This window comes from Hylobates moloch, unplaced genomic scaffold, assembly GCF_009828535.3.
Source record: "Hylobates moloch isolate HMO894 unplaced genomic scaffold, HMol_V3 SCAFFOLD_11, whole genome shotgun sequence".
In the NCBI taxonomy this organism is placed as follows: domain Eukaryota; kingdom Metazoa; phylum Chordata; class Mammalia; order Primates; family Hylobatidae; genus Hylobates; species Hylobates moloch.
In genome coordinates, this window is record NW_026652286.1 from 27,748,211 (window position 1) to 27,774,499 (window position 26,289).

Below are 26,289 nucleotides of genomic sequence, written 5' to 3' on the forward strand. Positions count from 1 at the left end.
ATATTTCTACACAGCCGCCCATACTTTGTAGAACCTAAGCATAAAATTGGACAATCTCCCCTATATCTTTGGGTATTCATTCTGAAGGCTTCTGTGTATATACATTAAGTAAATTTGTATGTCCTTTCTCCAATGAATCTGCCTTTTGTGAGCTGATTTTCCAGTGAACCTGCAGAGGGTAAAGGGGAAATTTTCCTTTTGCCCCTGCAAAAGGTTTGGTGGATCCTGTTTACAAAGATTTCACTACCCAAGATAGTTCTAAAAGTGACAGGCTGAAAACCAAAGCACCTCTATGCCTCAGCTTTCAAGGAAATAAAAGAACACTTCTAGTCACAGAGGTAGAACAGAGGAAAATTAAATTAATTTTGAAATAAACTCTAGTAGTTGTAATATTTCAATACAGCAATAGAATGTTGGCAAGATGGTACACTATTACGCTCTGTCCCTAATAGGTGCAAGCCCTTGGGCAAGTTATTTAATCTTCCTGGACTTCACTTTCCTCATCTGTAAAATGGGGACTATGATACCATCTACCTCAAAGGATTGCTATGGAGATAGAACAAGAGAGTATAAACGTAAAGCACCTAGCACTGTGTTTGGCATATAGGAGAGTTACCTATTATTTAAATTATAAAAATACTGACTCACCCATCAGGTTCTTGATCATTATTTTCATTGAAATGAGTGGCACAACTAGTATTTCTGCTTTTTCTCATCTGTAACTTTAACAGCAAGAACATTCGAGGTGGAAAAGATCTTGGAGAACTTCTGGGCAAGTCATGTTAACAGATGAAGAAGTCTCAGGCAAGTGAAATAACTCACTGCACCCTAAGCCTGCAGGGTGATCTGAGAGGGGAGCAGCCAGGCCTCGTGCTATACAGTCATGGCAGACTCCACCTGAAAGATTCCTTAGACATCATCTCATCACTCCCCTTCACTTCATATACGAGCACACAGAGAAACAGGGAGGCTGGGTTTGTTCATTCATTCACTGATTCACATGTTCATTGATTTAGCAATATTTATGAGCTCCTATTATACACAACACACTGGGGATTCTGTGGTGAATGGGCAAGACAAGTCCTTGCTTTATGATACTTATTGCTGCAAGTAGGAGGGGGCCGGGAGGCAACAGAGGATATACACATAATCAGGCTAATTTCAAATAGTGATAAGCTTCCAAAGGAGCCTGCCACAGAGTGGTGGAGATGCCTAGGGCAGGAGGCAGGATACACACCTACTTCAAATTGCATGGTCAAGGAGGGCCCCTCCAAGGAGGTGTCAGCTGAGCAGCAAGAAGGACCTACCATGCACAGATCTGGGAAGCAAAATCCAGGCTGAGACACAGAGTGCAAGGCCGTGTGGTCGGAAAGAGCTTGACAAGATTGAGGATTGGAAGGGACAGCTGCAGCAGCGAAATAGGTAGGAGAGAGGAAGATGAGATCTAAGAGGCAGGTACAGGCCAGATCTCATAGGCCCAGGGAGGCCGTCTAACTTGCAAGGAGTCCATCCTCAGTGCAAGGTTTGGTTTAACGGACTGATGTGACATGGTTTGTTTCCAGGTGTTACTCTGTTGTGAGTTACTGGCCAAGCCTGGACTACCCAGGCCTTCAGACTCACAGCCCAGCAGCGTTTCCCTCCATGCCACACAGCCTTTGATATGGACAGCAGAAACTCAGGTGGGCAGTTTGATCTCCTCCAGAAGACTCAAGTAGAGCCCTACAAAAGAGAAGCCAGGTGCCAAGCCCTCTTTCTCTCTGGGAGAAAGGGCGGCCCCGGGTACTTACCCGCTTGTAATGTCATCGGTCCGGATGTTCTTGCTCAGAACATCCCCATCGCTCATGTAGCCGGGGGCGTCCATGCTGATGCCTTCCAGGTCCATCTCATCTCCTGCCTTGTCTGAGACGTCCACGTGGCAGACACTGCTGCCCCGGGAGGCCAGCTGCCTTCTCAGAGGGGCGGAGTACACATAGCGACCTGACTCACTGTTGATGAACCGGCTGGCGTTGGCTCGAGGGGGGTACCCATTGCCCATTGAGGGGGCATCTCCTGCTTGGAGCCGAGGGCTGGACTGGCCCAGTCTCCAGGACAGAGGTGTGGGCCTCCCTGTCAAGCTGAGTATGCTACGGCCACTCATCTCCGTGGTGACATTGGTGTCAAACGTGGTTTCCAATGTGCTAGAAACAAAACCAACCTGATTAGACTCAAAGGTACCTAGTATCCTTAGTATCCTTCACAGTTTATATGTTCTTTAATTATTTAGAATTATGAAATAATCGTCATATATAAAATAGGATAAAACAGCCGGCCCCCACGTACCACCTGATGTGCTTCCTCTGCTCAAAATGAAAAAGGAAAGCTACACATCTATATAACATTCTGAAAAGCCTACCGGAGACTTTCCCTGCTAAAACATGGTACAAGAAACGAATTACTTTAATTAAATGACCTCAACTACTAGAATTTTCTTTCCAGGCCAGATGCAGTGGCTCACTTTCCAGGCCAGATGGAGCGCCTGTAATCCCAGCACTTTGGGAGGCTGAGGAGGGCGGATCATGAAGTCAAGGGATCGAGACCATCCTGGCCAACGTGGTGAAACCCCATCTCTACTAAAAATACAAAAATTAGCTGGGCGTGGTGGCATGTGCCTGTAGTCCCAGCTACTCGGGAGGCTGAGGCAGGAGAATCGCTTGAAGTGAGATTGATCATGATCCAGCCTGGCAACAGTGAGATCCATCTCAAAAAAAAATTTTCTTTCCAATCTGGGAAAGAAAATACTAGAAAATGCTGAACTGATTAGGATGGGGCATGAAGGTTCCTGCTTGCCCATTCATTCTAGGATGTTGAATCACAGCCCTCTTTTCCTAAGGGTGGGATTCTCCACCCACCAGGAGTTCCTAATACCACATTTTACATCCTCAGCTCCCTCCCAACTGAGCAGTGGACACAGTTCTAATTTTCTAACCCTCTAAGGTTCACTTACCCCAGACTTTTGCTTTTCTCATATTTCATCCAAAAAGCCTGGAAAGATTGGTAAATGCCTGGGCTTGGGTTCCCTCTTCAATCAAGTTACATGGACCAGAATCTGCCCAAGGATGAGCTCAATCTCTTGGCAGAGTCTGTCTTCCACTGTTTTCACAGCGCTGCAGTTTCTTGCAGCCCAGTCAAGATTATCGTCTGTACTTTCACAGGAAAACTGGAATTTCCTCACTGAGCAGAGAATGAGATTCTTCCCTGCAGAAGAAACCACTGAAGTCTTCCCTCCTATCATAATTACCATCCCACCGTTAAACTGCTATGCCAACATTAAGTCAGTGTCAGTGATGATGGTGGAAAGAGGGGTGTTTCACACCTAATGGTAGAGTCACAAGATCCAATATCTGACTCCCCTTCATTCAGATACCTAAAGGTTTAAGAGGGTACCACCCCCAAACCCCCGAGTTTACTCTCCTCTGGAAGAGCCAATTTGGTCCCTTAAGCTGTTTTTGTTTTCCTCTAATCTTGGAAGTGGCCTAATTTTTCTCAGATTGGACCCCTTGTTTTGGGCCTCGGTCCTATTGGAGATGGAACCCACAGCGGTTAACCCCAATCTTCCAAAACTGCTGACAGTGGGGAAGCCCTGTGGTTTCCTTGCCATAGCCACTTATCAAAGAAACTGAAATTGGAGAAGCAGAGGAGACTCCCTGGGAGCTCAGTGGGGACAACAAGAACTTTCCTTGATTTCCACAAACTATAAAACCTCCTCCTGCCCAAATCACAAAAGACATCCCCGGGTTGCATCCTCTTCAACTTCTTGTTCAACAATGAAAGCACCTGATACATGTTTCCAATGTAATACTAGATTTCATCCAACTAAATTAGAGTTTAAACATGATCATAAGTTTTTATAAATATTTCCTTACATGTTTTATGCACATGCATGACTAACAATATTACAGAGTGCTGCATATCAGAAGAGTGGGTAGGAATTCAAGCTATTCAGTTTATCACACAGGTCAAATATAGTTCACCTGCTCATTTCAACAGTACCAGACAGTTATAGAAAATGCAAGTAAAGTGAAATTCAAATAGAGCTGGTCTACAGTATCCTTTGTTGAATGGATTTAGCAACCTTCTGCTTTTGGGAAAAATCTGTCTATACTAATTTTTTGTTTCCTATAACTCTCTTCTGCATGTTGTATGGCATTCTTTGTGAATTCCGGCACATGTGGAAAGCAAGGCTATTGATCCATTATAACCAAATCGCTTTGCTAGTGGTATGAACAAACACAGGAGAAAATTAGGATACCAGGTAGTTCAGTAAAGTAATTCACACTGCAGATACCTGTGTGTAACCTGAGTTCCCCTTAAACTGGACATGGTTTCCTCCAAATTCTGCCGCAGATCGGCGATGTTCTTCACTGTCCGCAGCCGCCGAGCCTCAGGATCTTCCCCTGGAAAGATGAGGGTTAAGACTAGTTTAATTCTCTGACCAACCATGAGCTTCGTAAGGGCAGCATCCATGTCTATGACCATAACCATATTCCATGCTCAGCATGTGCCTTGCTGTGGGTGCTTAATAAGGATTTGAGAATGAATGAATGATTGAATGGAAGTGTGAATGGAAGCCCAAAGGAAGTGTGAAGTCCAAGGAGATTCTTCCTTCAGGTGCCTCCCTAAATAGGTGAAGTCTAGCATGTGGGAGAAGCCAAGTGCCTAGTCTGAGATGTAAACACATTTCCAAAGTGTCTCCAACAGAGACACGCTCAGGTTAGGTCCAACCAGGTAGTCATTTTCTACCCATGCAAAAATGAGTGAAGCATTTTGTTTTCTCACCTACTGGTGATATATGCAGCTATCTTAGGCCCTACTTTGCAAGCATAGCTTGCAGTAGCTAGAAGATCTGCACCTGTTAATCACAAATATTTACAAAGAGAAAGGTTGCCTTCTTCCTTGTTAGATGTATTACGTCACCTCAAATTCAAGCTCCTCTACTTACTGGCTGTGTGACTGTGGGGAAGGTGCTGGTCCTCTCTGTCCTTCAGATTTTACTTTTCTAAAAGGAACTCAGTGGTAGTACTGACCTCAAAGGACATTTGTGGAGACAAACTGGGATCAGGCCTGGAGATCCCTTAGCACAGTGCCCACCATAAGCACTCAACGCAAGCCAGCTGGTGCTCTAGAGGAGGGAGCCTTCAAGAAACAGCTGGGAGCCAGGTACAGCGGCTCACGCCTGTAATCCCAGCATTTGGGAAGCCAAAGTGGGCAGATCGCTTGAGCCCAGGAGTTCAAGACCAGCCTGGGAAACATGGCAAAACCCCGGCTGATGGCATACACCTGTAGTGCCAGCTACTCTGGAGGCTAAGGTTGGATGATGTCTTTAGTTTAGAAGGCAGAGGTCGCAGTCAGCCGAGATTATGCCACTGCAATCCAGCCTGGGTAACAGAGAGTGAAGGGAGGAAGGGAGAAAGGGAGAAAGGAAGGGAAGGGAAGGAAAGGGAAGGAAAGAAAGGAAAGAAGGAAAGGAGGAAAGGGAGACAAGAAAGACAGAAAGACAAGAAGGCAAGCAAGCAAGCAAGTAAGAAAAGACAGACAGAAAGCCAGCCAGCCAGCCAAGAAAGAAAAGAAGGAAGGAAAGGAAAGAAAGGGAAGGGAAGGGAAGGGAGACAGACAGACAGACAGAAAGAAAGAAAAAGAAAGAAGAGAAAAGGAAAGGAAAGGAAAGAAAAGGGAAATGGAAATGGAAAGGGAAAGAAAAGAAACAGAACGGAACGGAACAGAACAGAAAGGGGAAAGGGGAAAGGAGAAAGGGGAAGAAAAGAAAGAGAAGAAAAGGAAAGGAAAAGAGAAGAAAAGAAAAGGAAAGAAAACAGACAGCTGGGTTCCTCTTTGTCAGGACCACAGCATTCCGTTCCCTGGGCAAAACTTTCCACAAGACACTTGGCTGAGCAGCATTTGAGCTGAGCTGGCACTAGTGTACCATGAGAAATATGCACACACAAGCTAGGACACAGTGCAGTCTTGTTTTGGCTTCTCTGGCAATTCTGTCCCTCCCCTCCCCTCCCCTCCCCTTCCCTTCCCTTTCTTTCTTTCTTTGAGACAGAGTCTCACTCTTTTGCCCAGGCTGGAGTGCAGTGGCACGATCTCAGCTCACTGCAAACTCCACCTCCTGAGTTGAAGCAATTCTTGTGCCTCAGCCTCCTGAGTAGCTGGGATTACAGGCGCCCGCCACCACACCCGGCTAATTTTTTTTTGTTTTTAGTAGATACAGGGTTTCACCATGTTGGCCAGGCTGGTCTCGAACTCCTGGCCTCAGGTGATCCACCCGCCTCGGCTTCCCAAAGTGCTGGGGTTACAGGTGTGAGCCACCGCACATGGCGTAGTTCCGTTTCTTTTAGCCTTACAAAGGGAAGAGGAGAGAGGCAATAACTACAAGAATGATTAATAGAATTATATATTTTCTCCCTCAGAGTAATTTTAGGGAGAGCTGAGAAGACTGAGGAAGCACAATCATGGGTCTTTAAAAGCCTAGGACTATTTTCAAGTGTTGAGCAATATTTTCAAAGAAATCTCCATCTAGAACATAGCACAAGCAGAATTTACATTAGACACTGAGCAGCAGCAAGTAGAACTGACATCAGACGCCAACTTGAACTTCCAACAATTGCCATTAACAGGGGACAAGGCAGCTAAGAAATATAATAGAATTAACTTTTCTTCTGAGATAGATGACAACTTTCTTAGGTCATTTTTGGCATGGTGGTGCCTGGAGGCTGGGATGGAGTAAATGATATACCCATGATTTCATGGAGGAAATTTACTTGAAAACACAAGTGCTTTCCAATTTCTCTTTCCACCTTTTAACCCAAAGAAATTTGGAAGGCATTTTTCTCTTATCTGAAAAGTGGTCAAACTTGCATTTCCCTCCCAGTGCTTTAAAATACATATATATGTATGTGTTTTTAAACAAAAGCAAAGATGAATGTCTATTATACCTTCCCCTGATGACTTTGGAGGAATGTAACTGCATCTACCTTCTGGGCCATCAGTGAAATCTTTTACTGCCAATTTGGCCACATTTTATGTATATAAGCCTGCTAAAAAAATATTGATTCTTAGATTAGCTCTAGGCCCTTTAGAAAATACTGATTATGAAGCTAAGTCTAGGCATAGGTTTTCAAATTACCTCAATTGACTACCTTAGCCACACACACAAAATATAATAGCCATATTTACTTATCCATCACTCTATTAATGACATATTGTTGCTGGTCTTAACCCTCCGTTAGAAATTCAACTATTTTATTTTTTAGAGACAGGGTCTTGCTCTGTTGCTCAGGCTGGAGTGCAGTGCTGTGATCATAGCTCAATGCAGCCTCAAACTCCTGGGCTCAAGAGATCCTCCCACCTCAGCCTCCCATACAGCTAGGGCTACAGAGATGCACCGCCATGCCTGGCAAATTTGTTTCCTTTGCAGAGATGAGGTCTGCTATGTGTTGCCCAGGCTAGTCTCAAACTTCTGGCCTCAAGCGATCCTCTCACCTTGGCCTCCCAAAGTGCTGGGATTACAGGTATAGCCACTGCACCCAGACAGAAAGTCAAAGATCTTTGAGTTGGGGATGGTGTCTCATCTTTCCTTTCGGTAACTCCCACACAACTTACAGAGGTCTAAGAAATGTTTATTATGCAACACATGTTTGGTCAGTGTGGGGTTGTAGGAAAAGCATGGACTTCACATTTCCACAGATAAATATTTGAATTGTGGCAATGCTGCTTATTAGCCACTTGACCCTGGACAAGTCACTTATCCTCTCTGGATCTCATTTGTAAAATGGACATAAAAACCTCTTGGTAGAAGGGTCAGTGTGAGAGTCAGATGATATGGCACATAGCACAAAATGAGGGCTCAGTAAATATGAGTGTCCTGTTTCCCTCTTGTGGGTCATGCTGGGAAGTATTTGCCCTCCTCCAGGGCTCTCCATCAGATCCCAAAGGCAATGTAGGAACACAAAACAGTAACCCACCTGACATGCTTAGGTGATCACATTCTGAACTGCCAATTATGCCTCCTCTGACAATGACCTGAATGTAGGATTTGCCCACTAACTCACAGCCTGAACACAATAAAAACACAATTGAGCTCCAGTGGAAACAGCAGGGAGCTTTCAGCTCATAGATATGGAGAGGTCTTAAAACTTTAGTGTCTACCTGTAGCAATCTGGACTTTGCCAAGGAGGGCTCTACCTCAAGCCACTAGTCATGATTGGGACAGCATCACATTGTGACCAAATATGACTGAGTTTGGAGGATATCAAAGTGTTACAAAAGGACCATGGAAAAAATCCAGGATTTTTACTTGGAAATAAAGAAACCTTAAGGGATATGTTACAACATGAAAAAGAATGAAAACTGTCTGGGGCTTCAGAAGGCTGAATTATATCCGGTGATTGGAAATGTAAGAATAAAGAACTCCATTAACTGTTGAAGCCGTCAACAACAGCAAAAAAATAAAGGGCTGCCTTATGAAGGAACAACATTTTGTCCAAGAGATATTCAAGCAGAGGCTGAAAGATGAGTCATCAGTAAGCTATAGAAGGAATTCATGAGCAGGATGATAAGCAGGTGTGTGTGGTTCCTTCAATTCTATGATCCAAGATGCATTTCTCAACTGTAATGCTCTGTACATGATCACACACCATAGGAAAACCCACCCATTTGCATAAGTAAGAGGAAGAACTAAGCAATTGATCAAATAGTTATGTAAATGTCCATTTCTAAATAGTCCTACCATTCACTGTCATTTCAAAGGATTGGCTGTGGCTAAGTTAAATTCAACCTCATGCTATTTATTATTCAGTGTCTCCACAAAAAAAAATTCAACATAGTCACATGTGTGACTTCTACTGCTTGAATATAAAGACATGTCAACCTGATAAGGAATTTTCGTTAGCGACCAACCCCACTTGATTTGACACCAAAGAGTGCATAGTCAAGCACTCCTGGCTGCACAAGTCTCTTCCCCGCAGCCGACTGACAGCATCTCAGGGTTTCTGAGCTCTTGAGGCCTGGTACAGTGGAGATATGGAGACAAAAAGAAAAATTAGGGGAAGATCACATACTGCAGTCTGTCACTCTGAAATCTAAGTAATATTTGGAATATTCTCCGGCTCCTGCTTTTGCTTTTCAAATGTGGATTTTGCTGAGACTCAACATCTGACAGGAATCCACACCACTCCGCAGGCCACACATCTGAACCATGCTGGGATCTGAAGCGTTGGCCTCACTCTTTTGATGTCTGCACATCAGAACACAATCTGGAATGTGCATGGAGACTCGAGCAGCCATCTGAACTCCACACCCTTCTCATTGCTGGTCCTTTTCCTGTGCTATCCATGTACTCATATGAAAGAAAGCTATAAACCTTGAAGAGAAGGAAACAAAATCAATCCCAAATGTGGGGCCCAAATCATTCTAAGATGGACTGCTTACAAATGGCTTGAAGAATCTCTGCACCGTCACTGTGCCCAGCCAGTGGAACCAGAATCCTCTGAAATTAATCACTGGGGCTAATTGCTAGATGGGTAAGGTTCAATCATTGGGCTGCAGACCAATTCCACAGTTGTAATGTGGCTGTTAAAATGCTGTAGTCGGGATATTCAGTTTAATAAATGGATTTTAAGCATGGATTCAGTTTTTAACCCGACTGTGGAAGTGGTAAGATATGAGAAGAATGACACAGCCACTAATAAATCCATGGCTTACCACTCACTTCCCTGACTAGAAGTTGCTGGAGCATGGGACACAGAGTTGGGGAATGGGGAAATGAGACAGAAAAGATGGCAGCCTGGAATCCACTGTAGTAAGAATTCTAATTAAGGTGTGACTTTTCTTCTTTAATTAAGAATGTGATAGTATAGTGTCCAAAAATAAATGCTTGTAGAATTAACTATACAACAACTGTGGATTTTATGCTGTCATACAGTATAATGTACCTGTAATCATCATTGTCTACATTACATTTAAATAAAATTTATATATATATTTTTTGGTTTCTGGTAAAAAAGAAGCATGTTAAATTTTTCTCCCCAATTCATGTAGGACTCTAAGAACACATTTTAAATCAGTGCTTCCATACAGGAACAAAATCCACTATTTTAGAATTCTAAATCTTGTTGAAAAGCAACTTTATCTGAAGAGTAAACAAGAAGATTCAAAGTTAAGTATCAGTGCAGTCCAGAGCCCCTAAACGAATAAAACTGAATGTATCTTAAAAATAGGATTTGCACACCAGTAAGAGACTTGTTTACAATTCTGGGGAGGAGGGAAGAAACTGTAAGAGGGAGAGAAAAGGGAAGAAAAACAAGAAGAAAAATAATAGGAAAAAAGAAAGAAAGTTTGTTTAGCTCAAAGTCAATGCAACCATAATGCAACTTGTAATCAAGCTGGGTTCATGCTGTTCCAGCAGGTGTTGCATGGAAGGCCTCATCACCAACAGACACAGATTTCTGAGGCTCCATACTCACCAGTGAGTTCTTCCAGAGCAGGCTGTCCAGTCTTGGTGAAGTGGCTGGGCTCCATGCTCACACCTGTTGAGCTTGACTCAGCGGTAACATTCCCTTCAGTGTCCGTCTGAGACCTTCACACACAAACCAAAGCAGACACACTTGTCATGAGAGGCAACTACCACATCTGGACCACTGTGGTCTAACCACAGCCCTCACCATCACCTCCTGTAGCAAGAAGCTTCAGAACAGAGTGGACCAGCGGACTGGCCCTAAATAATTCATTAGCCGTATGTGGAGCAATGTCCTAAGAACAGAGAGAGGCACTGAACTGTAAAAGATAAACTTTTCATTGCCCAGATGGAGGGTCTGCAATCCCTCACTGGGGAATCCTTCTCTGAACCTCCGTCAGGATGCTAGGTCTAGCCAGACACATGCTGGAAGGTACTGGGTGGTTTGAATAATTTAACCTATGCCAAAGAACAACTTCTAAGTAAACAGCCACGCCAACAAGTCAAACATAAAGATGACTCTATTAACAGCACCCCCACCCCAAAATCCTCCTGACATGGTTTTCTCTATAAAGGTGACCATAAAACCAGTTGGAAGTGGGTGCCAAGCAGGTGTGTTTGCCCTCCAGGTCTCTGATTCAGAGCTTAGTTCTTCTGACATGAAAGGTCTCATTGATCATTATTTCAACACTTGACTGAAATCTGTACTTCCCCAAACCCTCTCCATGCCCTTATTTGTCAAGCAAATTGAAGCAACGGCTTCACACAATGTTTTCTTGTCACAGCTACCTCTGCTCATTCAGGCATGGCATGCAAATGCATAATTACACTCAGATGCACGACCCTGCATGTAACATTATTAACGCACTGGCATCCTGAACTAATTCAACCGATTTCACTATCTGTGAAGAAAACTTTTGCCCAGAATGAGAATGGACGATGGGGGATGTACTGATAAACCTCAAGTCATCCAACTGTTCTTCCCTCCTTTGTTCTTCCTACTGAGGCCATCGTTCTCAATTCTGTTATCTTTACCTTTAAAGGATTTCATAATCCCTGTGCTCCTTTCACCTGCAGCCAGGGTCCAAGCCCTCGTCATCTCTGCTGAGGCCTTATGAGTACTTTGAAACAGGTACCTCACACCTAGAGGTTGCAAATGGCAGCCCGGTGTGGAAACCAGCCCAATTTATTCCTACTGGTCTGTATAATATTTTAAAGTTTTAAAATTAGTTCAACATTTAAAAATTGGGATATTTCACAATAAATATCTGAATTTCTGCCTTCGTCCAGTAAAAACAATAAAGCCTGGGAAAGACTAAGTCTTTGTTATTGTAGATCGCCACCTGCTGGTGCCAAATGGTGGCTGCATCCTCTAAAGAGGCGTGGCTCCCTCTGCCACAGCCCCACTCACCCTGAGCCACCCATCTAGATGACCATTTAGAGGCCAATTAGGCATCTGAATCTGTGATCTCCATTCTACACTCTTCCTAAGTTTGGTCTACTCCCCACACGATCCTTCATTGACTTTTGTAATACTGACGTGATGACATCACTGTCTTCAGTGGTTTCCATTACCCACAGAATAAGGTCTAAACTCCTTATTGTGGTAGATGATGGCCACATTCTTCCTTTATTTCCAGCCCCATCTCCTGCCTTTCTAACCCTTTACATACAGCTCTACTATGCTCCACCCACATGTGGCTTCTCTCCACATGCCTTTAACAGGTTTATCTTTGCAGTAACTGCAACCTCTCTGTCTAAAGGTCCTTCTCCTCCTTCCTTAGTTCGCTGCTAATCTGTCTTTAAGATGCAGCTTCCATGTCATCTTTGCCTGAAAGCCTTCCTTGACTCCTTGCCAGGAGTTCCTATCGCACTCTCCTTATTCTCTTGTTGGCTAAAATGTGATCCTACAGCACTCTCCTTATTCTCCTGTTGGCGAAAATGTGATCTAATAAGTAAATCTTTCCTCAACTAGATTGAGAGCTCTCCGGAGGCAAAGGTTAGTTCAAGTTCATATGCTGCACAGGCAACAAAAGAAGGGTGTGTTGACTGGATAAATAAGAAATGTTTAAGTCTCAGAAGATGCTAGGTACTAGAAGGAACATTAGACTTGGAAGTCTAAATATTTGACTAGCTCCAGGTCTAAGATCTATAACTTCTTAGCCACGCAAAATCTGAGTTGTCACTTCACCTCTTTGAATCTCAGCATCCTCATCTGTACAATGGGGATAATAGTAGCAACCTCCTCTGGTTCTATAAAAATGAAAGGTGATGTGACACACACCTCTTAGTAAACTGTAAAGTGATAAAGTGATAGATGAATCCACTGTTATTTCTGAATTGATAAATATAATTCATTCTGAGTGATTTTTTAAAAAATGACCCATCTTCCCTTTACTCCTTGGTAACAACTTTAACATGGAGAGGTTTTGGTGGCGGGGGAGCAATTATAAGTTATATATAGTGAACCATAAGCTTGAGGGAGAGAATTTTAGAGCAGAAAAGGAGAATAAACCATTTTATAGAATCTAATCTAATCCAATCTTCTCACTTTCCAGATGAAGACAATGAAGATAAAGTGATTTAGAGTCAAGACTGGTGGTTAAGAGCCTGGTCTCACTAGTTAGACAGACTTGGCTTTTTTGTTTGTTTTTGAGACAGAGTCTCATTCTGTTGCCCAGGCTGGTGTGCAGTGGCATGATCATGGCTCACTGCAACCTCCGCTTCCCAGGTTCAAGGGATTCTCATGCCTCAGCCTCCTGAGTAGTTGGGACTACAGGCGTGCACCACCTCGCCAGGCTGATTTTTGTATTTTTAGTAGAGATAGGGTTTCACCATGTTGGCCAGGCTGGTCTTGAACTCCTGGCCTCAAGTGATCTGCCCACTTGACCTTACAAAGTGCTGGGATTTCAGGTGTAAGCCACTATGCCCAGCCCACACTTGGTTTTAAACATGAGCCCCTCTAGTCTAGTTCTGTGACTTGGGGCAAATTGCTTAATTACCTCTAAGCTGCTAGCTCATGGAGGTGTGGGAAGAATGAAGTGAGCTAAGATGTGGAGAGCCCTTAGTGGACTCTCTGCCCACACTTGATCAATAGCTGTTCCTGCAGCCAGTGCCTAAGACCTCAGAGGGCACCAAGCGCTGATAAAGGACAGGGCCCAGGTGTCCTGATTCCTATCCTGGTGCTCTTGTTTCCAGCGTCACTTCCCAGACTCCCCTAAAGATGAAGGCAACTCGGAGGGGACAGAAGGATGTTAGTTACCCAGAGTGGGCATTAACATAAAAACGGGGCTAGTCAGATCCACATCATAGATGTTTTCCTCTTCCTCCTCTTTGTCAGACATTTGCTCTTTATCATTAAGACTTTATCTTCTGATAGAAAACCTTGAAATAAAAAAGGTTATATGTTTTATAATCTTTCAAATGATTATAGCAAACAACAACAAAAGAAAGAATGGGATTGATGGTGATCAAAGACTGTCATATTTTAATTTTGAAAAGGCAAATTGAGAATCTGTGAATCTTAAATGTGTATTACCTCAAGACTAATAATGCTATTGGAATTATAAAAATCTCATGTGGAGTTATTCAGTTGCCTCCACACTTCAGAGAACAGTTCATGGCTGGGCGTGGTGGCTCATGCCTGTAATCCTAGCACTTTAGGAGGCCAAGGAGGGTGGACTGCCTGAGCTCAGGAGTTCAAGACCAGCCTGGACAACATGGTGAAACCCTGTCTCTATTAAAATTAAAAAAAAAATTAGCCGGGCATGGCAGCATGCACCTGTAGTCCCAGCTGCTCAGGAGGCTGAGGCAGGAGAATTGCTTGTACCTGGGAGGCTGAGGTTGCAGTGAGCCGAGATGGTACCACTACACTCCAGCCTTGGTGATAGAGCGACACTCCATCTCAAAAAAAACAAAAACAAAACAAAACAATAGCCGTGCATGTAGACCAGCTGAGTCATCATCTAAGCTCTGGTGCTCTTTTCAGGATTGTGAGCTGAGCTGATGACTTGATTCAATAAAATGAGACCTTCTCCCAATTAAAAAGATTGGTATGACCCTCACTGAGGGAGAATGCAAGCAGAACAAAAGGAAGGAGTGCCATGCCTGACATTCCTTTGCTGGCCTGGTGTGGCTAGCTTTCCTTTGAAAGCACTTAAGCCAGTCCCTCCACCAATATCGCTATTGGCAGGAACTGTAACAGAGCCCACTAGAACACAGCTCAGGAGGAAAGAGGGGAATATCGAATTCTTTGGGGAATCATACAAACATAGCAAGCTGAAAGTCTGGGCATGCACCTACACACCTGAACAGGTATGTAAATACATGTATGTATATGTGCCTTTGCATTTTATGTATGAATATATACTTGTGTCCATGCTTATATGTGACTTTTAATGTGTGTCCACATGTATGGCTGTATGAGTGTGAGTGTACAGCTGTGCATCTGTATGCACTTGACTTACAACTGTAAAATATGTGTCTAGAATGTGACACTTGATCATTAATCCTCTTTTGTGTGTACAAGTATTAGTTATCCAATTGTGCAGTGTGGCCAAATGCACTGCTCATCTCCAGCACAGGATCGAATTAGGCACTGTCAGTGAAAGCTCTGGGAATTTTAAGAACTTTAAGTGCAGGGGCTGGGGAGCTTCCATCTGCCTGGAGTCAACTCATCCATGTGTATGACATGGCCCCTGAAGCCCATGTGCCTCATTCAGTAAGGGGTGTGGTGTAGCCTGAGCAATGAGCAATGTTGCTGACCAGAATCACACAGAGCAGCAGCACCACTGTGTGGACTGGCTCCATACAGTCTCCCATGGTCCTGAGGATGTGCCATCAAAGAGACGGGCTGGGAGACAGGCAAGGACAGAAGGATCCATCCATCACCACAAACACCCAGGCTTATCTTCTCAGAACATGAGCTCTTCTGTTTTTCTAGAACGGGCCCCTCCCCTACCATTACTCTTCTCCCCCATGTCCCTCTCTCTTCAGAAAGCCCCAGCATGTGGCAGGGACTGGGAGGATCTGGATGTTCAAGGCAATCCCTGCTATAAGAAATCTTAGTTATTGAGCCAGGTGTTTATTATTTTATTTATTTTTTAACTATGTTGGGATGTGTTAGGACTAATGCTGGAGGCTGTCAGGTGACACCAAACTGCCCCCACCCTCATATTTAGGCCTTCATGCTTTCTGCTCAGGGAAGCTGCTGCTACAAGGCCTGGGGTCCCCACATTCCTAAGCATCCTGGGATCAGCTCACATTTTACTTCCCTTCTTCAGCTTTCTCTGTTCCTTCCCCAACCTGTGCTGTATGAACTGCTCCCTGGAGCACATTTTGTCTGCTTCTCTTAGGAGCTTATCATGTGGTTTCCTAGCTATTGACTTAAGTATTCCTGGAGTACAGTCTAGCTCCTGCCCTTACAGAACCAGAATCCACTAGAAAGGAACTTCTACCCAATGTCCCGGGCAGCACAGGTGGGTGGCAGCTCCTACCTGTACAGGAAAGGTGCAACCGTGGCAGTGTTGGGATGGTTGTATTGCTGCTGGGGCTGAGGTAGCTGAACACTGACGGTATTGCTTCCTGTGGTCTGGGTGGTCCCAACGGACCCACTGACAGTCTGGCTGCTGATGCTGTGGTTCAGGGTGGTCCCTCCTGGGCCTTTTCCTTCTGAGGATGCCAGGCTGGAAGAGGAACTGGAGTGTCTGCCGTCCAGCTGGGGCTTCTGCTGGGGGAGTCCTGAGCTCAGCTTCCCACTCCGGCTCCGCTCCCCTTCCTTGGAAGGCGCTGGGGCACTTGGGGATTTCCCGGGCATGCTCTTCATTCCTGGTTTTGGTATTCCACTGTGGGAAGGGGCCATGGGCTCCTTCTTGGCACTGTTGAGCTTCCCCCCTTTGGGGATGAAGCTGGCGATCTTGGAGGACTTTTTTGGCATCTCGGGCACGGCTGCTCCACTGGGGTCTTCTTTTGGCTCCTCCTTGAGGTCCAGCCTCTCCGTCACAGAGGCTCTCTTGGCAAGGTCCTTGCTTTTCTCCTTATCCTTCTCCCGCTGTTGTTTCTCCTTCTCTTTCTCATTGCCTTTCAGAGAACTCTTCTTGTTGGTCAGTGCCCGGCTAAAAGTCCTCTGGGCAATGCCCTTGAGTGCAATCTTGGGGCTGCTGGAAGCAGGGCCCACAGTGGTGAGCATGCGACTGGCGGCCTCCAGCTCCTCGCTCTCTTCGAAGCTGGGCAGAGTCTCCAGCCGCTCACAACTTGTGTCCCGGGACCCCGGACCCTCACCTGCCTTTGAACCCCCTTTACTGTTGAAAAGTTTCAGCTTTTCCAGCATGGACTTCTGATTGTTGGGGGCCGGCTTCATGGCTTCAGGTGTGGGCCTGGGGGCCTCAGGCCCAGGAGGCTTGACCGAGAGCATGGATACCGTGGCACTGTGCTTCACGCTGAGGGATTTGCTGCGCCAAGGCTTGGTGGCTGCACCGGGCTGCGGGATGGCCGAGGAGGTACTGCAATTAGTAGGGGTGGAGCTGCTGCCACTCTCCAAGGAAGCAGGTGCATTGTCACTCATTCCGGGGTGGGAGGAGGCTGAGCTTGCCAAAGGCTCTGCAGAGACAGAAGAGAGAAGGCCTGAATCATACTTGTTGACCTGCACTGAAGACCAGGGAGAGTCAGCCATAGCCACACAACCAATCACTCCCAACCCAAATGCCGTATAGCTCCATTGCCCACTTTGTGGATATCTGTGGTTAGGTTTTAATTCCTGGCTTGACTTCCTCCTGCTTTCCATACTGCACAGTTCACATCCCCCCTGACCCCATCACATTTTGGTGTCATGTGCCACGCGAATGCATGAGGGTCTTAACAAATCTTAACAGATATCTGCACCATTAATATAGCCAGTGCAGGAAAGATTAGGAAATACCTACTGTTTTCAATTATTCATCCCATAGCCTGTTTCCCAATTATGGGAAAGAATCAAGAATTATCCAACTTTAAGCAAATAATGTATCAGAGACATTAAAATACAACAATTACAAAAATAGAAAAGAAGGAGAAACCATGTAGAATCTTTAAAAAAGAATAATTACACACAAAAGTTGTTAAAGCCTATTAAAGCATGTAAGTTTTTCCTATGCTGGCACTTTTAAAAAGTTGCAAACGGCTGGTGCAGTGGCTCACACCTGTAATCCCAGTACTTTGGGAGGCCGAGGCGGGCAGATCACCTGAGGTCGGGAATTCAAGACCAGCCTGGCCAACAGGGTGAAACCCAGTCTCTACTAAAAATATAAAAATTAGCTGGGTGTGGTGGCACATGCCTGTAATCCCAGCTACTTGGGAGGCTGAGGCAGGAGAAGTGCTTGAACCTGGGATGTAGAGGTTGCAGTGAGCTGAGATCATGCCATTGTACTCCAGCCTGGGAAAAAGAGTGAGACTCTGTCTCAAAAAAAAAAAAAAAAAAAAAAAATTGCAAACATGGTTCGGCTTGGACTTAAAAACAGCTTTTTTTTTTCTTTTTTTTCTTTTTTTTTTTTTGTTTAAGAGTGTAATCTATGCAATGGCTTCAGTGTGGGCAAGAAAACACACAGGTTATCTGAAAGTCAAGGCTTCCCCTTGGCGCTCAGTGAGTATTTCCCTGGCCAGACTCTTTTCTCAGAAAAGCCTCAAAATATTTCCAAACTAGAGCCAGAATTGTTCTAGTGAGGGCAGGCTCCAAACTAACGGCTAGTCACCAAGGTGGCCAATGTGACAGAAATGGAAACTGCAGCACCCTGCTTCAGTCAGTGCCCGGGATGATGCAGCCTCTCTCTCAAGGAAGGACAGCTGTTGGAGAGAGAGTGCCAGGCAAGGCACGTCTCCACTGGGCCCCATGCCCACACCCACCCACACCCCATGCCCAGTGTGCACGGCAGACAGGATACACCCCTTCAGCCCCCCAAAACGCACCTCTGCATCTGCACAGTCACAATGACATGACTTACCTAGCAGCAGCCACTTTCTCCTGCAGTGATTCCCTAGGAAAAATCCTCCAACTGGAGAGGCTGCCCTTCCAATTGTCACAAGTGTTTTCGGTTAAACTGCTCATGTTTCTAATTAACTTTTGTCATCCACAACTACTCCAGTGCCCAGAAGCCTGGCGGGATTAACGGCTGCTTCTTCTGCCTTTTTTTTTTTTTTTAATACCTATGTTCCACTGCCTTCTAGCAACAGAGTAAACTGTATATAGAGCGGCTTTTTATGATTTAAAAGTCAACGGCTGCTGAAGGCGAGTGAAGGCAGCCCCTGTGTGGGGCGTGAGCACCGTGCCGTGAGAGCCCACAGTAGAGGAACTGCCTCCTTTCACTCTCAGCTGCTCAGGGAAGCCACAGCTCCAGGGTGATCCAAAGCAGACCTCCCAATGTTTTAAAACACATATATCTTCCTGACTTACTGGGGATTTGGGTTTGGAGGGAGGGTGCCTCACAATCCTCCCTAACAAAACTCAAGGGGTGTTGTTGGATGTTTTCCTGGGGAGACTGGCTTGGAATCAGGCTCAGAGAACCCACCCACACTGCTGGCCTGTTAGAGGGTTGCTACAGGCTTGACGCTGCCCATCAGCAGCCTGCTCAGTGTCAGGAGGCTCAGTGCTCAGCACATTGTGAAAAGGGGTTCCTGCCCCTATTTTAAGAGTGAGGAAACTGAGACTTAGGTAGGGCTAAAGAATAATCCTAAATTACACAGCCAGAAATGCAGATATTTGGGATTTGAACTCAGGTCTCCTGACATGGTGTCATAGCTACATCCTTTGATGAAGAATGCATGTAAACAGCCACTTAAACAACAAGATCACTTTTAGGAACTGCCCATTCTACTAGCTTATGTATGTTCATGACATCCATGGTGCGGTACAAACCATCCCTGACATTTGAAACACAGCAGCCTATATCACAGAGGATGGCTCTCTGGCTGAAATACTAGTGCACCCACCAATCCTGAGTACCAGTCCTCCTAGGAAAACTGCCTTTCTCTTTACCTGAACTCAGATCTGGGGCAGATGTAAAGTTTTCATTCATTCATTCAATATATTCATTCATATCTATCTATTCATTCATTGAGCTCCTAATATGTGCCAGACACTGTTTTAGGTACTTGGGATCCATCTGTGAAAAAACAGATAGAAATCTCTGCTTTCATGGAGTTCACATTTTAGCAAGAAGGAACAGACAATAAATTTAACTAAATAAACTATATTATTTGTTAAAAAGTAGTGCTAAAGAAAAGGACGGGGGTCTTAGGGGCAGGTTGCAACACTGTCCTTATAGGAACTACAAGATCACATTCAAGGGTATGTTCCTCTTTCCTAAAGAAGTTTTAGGCATAGTCCCCACGTGTACATGGATCAATGTGATCTTACTGCTTGGAGCTACTCTGAGGCTTGCTCAGAAATGGATGTCTCTACTATTATTTCTATTTTTTTTTTTTAACACTAACAATCGCAGCTAGAAATTTTAACCAACTAAGTAGCTAATAACTGACCCAGAAGAAAACAGATACTTGGCTTGTCTTGGTGAAACGGCCATCTGAGACTCTCAGGCCTGGTTTATATCACATGGCATTTTCCCCTACTGTATGCTTCACTAGGACTCTGTCCATACCTCTTCCACAGAATGATTTTGGAGGGCCAGCTACTTTATACAATGCTCTGGGAACACAGAGTTAAATAAAGCTCCTGCCCCCTAGAACTCACTGTCTCAGGGTGCAATGGACCTCAAAACAAACCATGAAAACAGTGTAAAAAGTGGTAGAGGGCTCTATGAGGTGCTATGAGAACCGGACAATTAGTAGGCTTTACTAATTCCCCCTGAAGAGTTTGGGAAAACTTCCTGGAGGAAGTGATCCTTGTGTTATCACGTGGTGCTTCTGCTACAGGTCGGTTATTCCCCTGGTCTGGGATTTCCTCCAGGACAGAGACTCCCCACCCTGACTCATCTTTGTGTCCTAAAGTCTGCTGGAGCATAAAGATACTTATGAATTGCTGGTTGGTAATTTTGACATTTGCAAGTCATATTTAAGGCAACAGAGATGTAGGATTTGTGATGAGTCTTTAGGGTTTTATTAAAACTCTTCAGCCTAAATTCAGGAAAAAATTCAGATTAAAACTCAGAGAATCAGAATTTCTATGTAGTATTTAGTCTGGGCTCCCTGGTTATTAAGTCATGGGGGCATTTCAATGCTACTCATTATGACTATAAAAGGTAGCACCTGGGTATGATTCTGAATTTGCTTTCTAGAGCAGAAGTCTTGAGTGGTGCTAGACAGGGGGCACCAGGGCATCTGAGGACCAGGTCATCAACATTCTACACTCATGTCACAGCCAGAAGTCCCCTATGACATGAAGGGTATGTCAAGTCATGAGTGGTCTTGTACAAAGTAACTTGATACATTTCTATCATTCCTAGGATATCACACCAGTGATCTCAGAGCTTGGCCGAGTGGCTGTTTGGGGCCTGTTCGGGGCCTGTTCCTCTCTTTGTCTGTTTTTTTTTTTTTTTTTTTTTTTTTTGAGATGGAATCTCACTCTGTCACCCAGGCTGGAGTGCAGTGGCTCGATCTCGGCTCCCTGCAACCTCCACTTCCCAGGCTCAAGTGATTCTCCAGCTTCAGCCTTACAGACGAGTACCACCAACACCTGGCTAATTTTTGTGTATGTGTGTGTTTTTTTGTAGAGATGGAGTTTCACCGTGTTGCCCAAGCTGGTCTCGAACTCCTGAGCTCAAGGGATCCAGCCACCTCGGCCTCCCAAAGTGCTGGGATTATAGGTGTGAGCCACCGCGCCTGGCCTTCTTTGTCCATTTCTAATCCTGGGGTCCTATGACTCCTAGCATGAAGCTTTCCTCAACAGGCTTCTCAGATAGTAAGTTAAACAAAGGGGAGGTGTGGGTGGGTAGGCTGGACCTTGAACTTTGTCCCCAACTCATGGCGTGATCCTAGATATGCCATTTTGCCTCTCTTGGCTTCAGTTGCCCCATTTGTTAGAAAGAGGATGAGCTATTTCTCTAGTGTCCTTTTAGCCTTGTTTCTATTCAAATCTGGGCAAGTCTCTGAGACGACCTCTGCGGCTGGGTAATTTCCAATCTTGATAGAGAAAACCGGCTGGGTCAAGGTATGGTCAACATTAGATGAGCTGCTTGTGAATTCAGAAATGCTAGTATCCTATGAAAACCAGTTTGGGGGAAGGTGGGTGGGGTGAGTTCTTCAATATGAAAAGCACTTATTTTCCTGATAACTAACAACTCTTGTTATTTTCCTCAAATATCTGAACCTTTGTTAAAGCAAAGGAACCTAAGGGGGAAAAAGAAAAGCATAAAAGAATGTTTTGAACATCTGTATCCCCAAATGATGATATGTGGGCCACTGAAGTGGATGAGATTGTTTTGGATGGCACATGAATATTTTTATATTTTAAAAGTCATATTTATTGCTTACTAGATATATTAGAAACATATTGGAAAATGATAACTAGCCATATATAAATTAACAGTTTCATGGATATTAAATGTAGATTTAAAATTTGAGCTAGCTTAAGGAAAATACTAAATAAAAAACACAAGTGGCTCACAGATTCGGCAAAAATCATGCAGAAATTTTATGAAAGACTGAAGTGGGAGAAACACTGTTACATTAAATCAAGATATACTCATATTAAATGTGTTCTCTTGAAAAATGTAATCACCTGAAATGGTTAGTTTTTAGAGCTTTATTTATTTCTATATATTTGTCTAGTATGTGATATTTTGCCAGTTCTGGCAACACGACCAGGCCTTGTTGAGCCAAAGGTAATTTTAAAATAGTAGCTGTGACTATTTTTGACCACATAGTAAAAACACGGTAAGAATGATATATCGCCATCCAATAAACAACCACTTCTGCACATGTTAAACTGAAAAATATCAAGATATACTCTTATTATGTACAATAAACTCTGATATATGCTACTCTAGTCTGTTCTAAAATGCTGATTGCAGAGCCCTTAAACAGGTTTTTGTTTTTTTTTTTTTTTTTTTTTTTTTTTTTTAAAAGACGTAGTTTTGCTCTGTTGCCCAGGCTGGAGTGCACTGGTGCAATCTCAGCTCACTGCTGGAACCACAGGCACATACCACCACACCTGGCTATTTTATTTATTTTATTTTATTATTTTATTTTGAGACAGAGTTTCACTCTTGTTGCCCAGGCTGGAGTGCAATGGTGCAAACTCAGCTCACGGCAACCTCCACCTCCCAGGTGCAGGCAATTCTGCTGCCTCAGCCTCCTGAGTAGCTGGGATTACAGGTGCCTGCCACCATGCCCAGCTAATTTTTGTATTCTTAGTAGAGGTGGGGTTTCACCATGTTGGCCAGGCTGGTCTGGAACTCCTGACTTCAGGTGATCCTCCCACCTTGGCCTCCCAAAGTGCTGGGATTACAGGCCTGAGCCACTGCGCCTGGCCCTTAAACAGGTCTTATGCCTCACTAGTGGGCTGTGCCTTGCAGTTGGAACACCTCAGTTCTAAAAGACCAGCTTAAAAGGTTGGCCCACCACCAACTGACAAACCACTGTAAGAAGGAAAAGTTTCATTTGAAACACTGCAGACAGGATGCCTTTGAAGAAAAGGAATTTTTTTTCTCGGAGTTTAGAGAGAGTATTAATCCTCCAGTGGGGAGGGAAAAAGTTTGGTTTGGTTTTTCTGGCAACCAGCCTTAACCTTCCCTGACAGGAACCAAAATGCTTTCTAAATGAAAATACTGTTTAAAGCAGATAAATATAGCATTTCTTCCTCTCTCCTTCAGTGAGGGCAGACACTGGCCCCAGGTCTCTCCTGTCCCCAGCTTTTCAGTTAGGGAGACGTTGGTGGTCTGGTCCTGATGCCAACAGGCACTCAGGGAGAGTGTCCTGTTGATCTCAGCTCCTGTCACTGCTACTGTGATTTTTAAATCTGCCCTGGGGAGGTTTCTGGCCTAAATCCTCTCCCAAGTCTTTGGAGAACGGGCCTGATAATTGGGTGTGGGAAAATGTTTGCAATTTCCTATAATTTGTCAAGGTGTCAATCTTGAGTATTCAATTGGTTAGTATAATTGAAACTAGTTTTTTTTTTTTTTTTTTTTTTTTAAGTGTATTGACTCCAGCCACATGAGCTAGAGACTGTTTTCAGAGTCATCCTGGTCAGTTCTTGACAACCTGGTAGCCACCAGACCACAGAAGGGCAGGTGAACCTGTCTCAATCCACTTAGAGGTTCTGCAGGGTTCTTGGAACCTAGCTGGAGGAGCCTTCTCAGCAGCACTGCTGTGTCAATGTCTAATATTAAGGATATAGCTTAAACACAGTCTTCTCTCCAACTCCATCTTGGAGAGGATCCCTGGAGGTACAGAGAGAAGTAAAGAAGGTAAGCGGGGCATGAGGACAAAGAAGGAATGGAGACGGGAAAGTGAGAGGGCATGGAGGGAAAGCGAGCTGGGCTTTGGATCCACATGCTTCAAGGATCTTACTGTGTCTATAATTCCATACACTTCTAGAAAGTCTAAGCTAGAATAAGGATGAGGATCTATATAATCAAATGTTTTTTAAAGGTTGTTTGGTTAATGCAATCCCTATCAAAATTCCAGTGACTTTTTTTTTCCAGACATACAGAAATCTATCCTAAAATTCACTGGAATCTCAAGGGACCCCAAAAATCAAAACAATCTTGAAAAAGAATAAAGTTGGAGGCCTCACACTTTCTGGTTTCAAAACCCACTACAAAGTTAAAGTAATTTTTTAAAAAAGTGTGGTACTATCATAAAGACAGACATATAGACCAGTGGACCAGACTAGATAGCTCAGAAATAAACCTTTGCACATATGGTCAATTTTTGGTAAGAGTTCCACAACTATTCAATAGGGGAAAGAATGGTCTTTTCAATAAATGGTGGTGGAAAAACTGGATATTCTCATGGAAAAGAAAACTAAAGTTGGATTCTTTTTTTTTTTTTGAGACAGAATCTTACTCTGTTGCCCAGGCTGGAGTGTAGTGGCATGATCTCAGCTTACTGCAACCTCCGCCTCCCGGGTTCAAGCAATTCTCTTGCCTAAGCCTCCTGAATAGTGGGATTATAGGCATGCACCACCACGCCCGGCTAATTTTTGTACTTTTAGTAGAGACGGGGTTTCACCACGTTGGCCGGGTTGGTCTCAAACCCCTGACTTCGTGATCTACCCGCCTCAGTCTCCCAAAGTGCTGGGATTACAGGCGTAAGCCACCACACCCGGCCTGGATTCTTACCTTATACCATATGCAAAGATTAACTCAAAATGGATCTAAGACCTATACATAAAAGCTAAAACTATAAAACTCCTAAAGGAAAACATAAGGCAAAACCTCATGACTTTGGATTTGTCAATAATTTCTTGGATATGACACCAAAAGCACAGGGAACCAAAGAAAAAACAGTTGGACTCATGGAAATTAAAAACTTCTCTGCATGAAAGAACACTATCAGTAGAGTAAGAAGGCAACCTACAGAACGGGATGGAATATTTATAAATCGCATATCTGATAAGTGACTGATATCCAGAATATATAAAGAACTCTTACAACTCAACAAAAACAACCTGATTTTAAAATGGGCAAAAAACTTGAATATTCTCAAAAGGAGATATGCAAATGGCCAATAAAAACATGGAAAGACATTAAACATCACTAATCATTAGGGAAAGCAAATCAAAACCACAACAAATACCATTTCATGCCCATTGGAATGCCTACTATTTAAAAAATAAGCATCCCTGACCCTTGTTATCCTGCGTTGTGGTTAGTAGATGCACCTGACTCAGCTTACTTCCAAGAATGCCTGAAGTCTTATTAGGTCCCCTGAAATGGTGGTTGGAAAAATCAATAAACAAACAAAAACTATTATCCACACCAGATCTCGATATAGGGCTCAAAATTAAAATCAGGTGCTCCTGACTTGTCCCCTTCTTGACTAACCATGTCAGTTCTCTCTAAAACTAACTGAACTCAATGACTAGAAATCTTAGTGATGCTTTTAACGTTTTTTTCTTCTATGCATGGTGGAGATTTTGCTCTCTACTGGGTCACTTAAAATGTCATGTATGAATACTCCAGTATCTTGTGACAGTTTGATCAAAAATAAATATGCAGAATGTAAAAGCACATTATCCTAACAGACAGAACGCTTCTCTGTCCTGCATGAACCACACATTTCCCAGTTTTTCTCAGTGACTTTTTCACCCCAGAGGAAGCAGAAGAGGCCCTCGACAGCTGGAGCAATTACAGTTGTGTTTCTTTGTAATATGTGACAAGGTAATCCTTTTTCTTCAGTGGCTTATTTTGGATAAAACCAAGTGAAACCATGGGTGATGAGGTAATTCATTTATCTGCTGGTAGCTAAAAACCAGTTTTGTTTTTGTTTTTTTTTTTAAAGAATTATCCCTTTCCAAAGTAGTTTTCACTACATTTTCTCCAAACAGTTTTACAAAGTATGTTCTTAAATCCCACGTAATGTTATAAAGAAGTGGTAAAGCTAAACAAAGGTTAACTTGCTGGAAATATTCATATGCAGCTGGGCTTATGTTTGACCTTATGATAACACCTTAAAAAGAGAATAAATTCTTAAAATCTCTCCCTCTCTCTCACACACACACACCCTTTACATCAAATGTATTCTGTACAAATTTTTAAAATCCTCCCACTCAGCTGGGTAAGGAGACAGATCATTTGCTGGTATCTGAAGGAAGATACCTTTAAAAATATAAGACATGCCTATTCTTTATCTTTCAGTTCTTGAAGCCA

General features: G+C 43.8%; 1 protein-coding gene across 4 annotated transcripts in view; it reads right to left on the bottom strand.

Moving 5' to 3' along the window:
* Positions 1-26,289, bottom strand: part of NAV2 (neuron navigator 2) — a 780,691-nt gene that overhangs the window by 172,252 nt on the left and 582,150 nt on the right. For 3 of the 4 annotated variants that reach the window (XM_032166418.3, XM_032166417.2, XM_058424471.1), the window contains 4 exons: positions 15,988-17,089; positions 10,503-10,615; positions 4,325-4,433; positions 1,788-2,177 (listed from right to left, as the gene is read on the bottom strand). In XM_032166418.3, the coding sequence (XP_032022309.1) occupies positions 1,788-2,177; positions 4,325-4,433; positions 10,503-10,615; positions 15,988-17,089 (1,714 nt within the window). Of the gene's footprint in view, positions 1-1,787; positions 2,178-2,983; positions 3,334-4,324; positions 4,434-10,502; positions 10,616-15,987; positions 17,090-26,289 lie in introns of those variants that run through there. The other variant, XM_058424469.1, reaches the window with a different exon arrangement.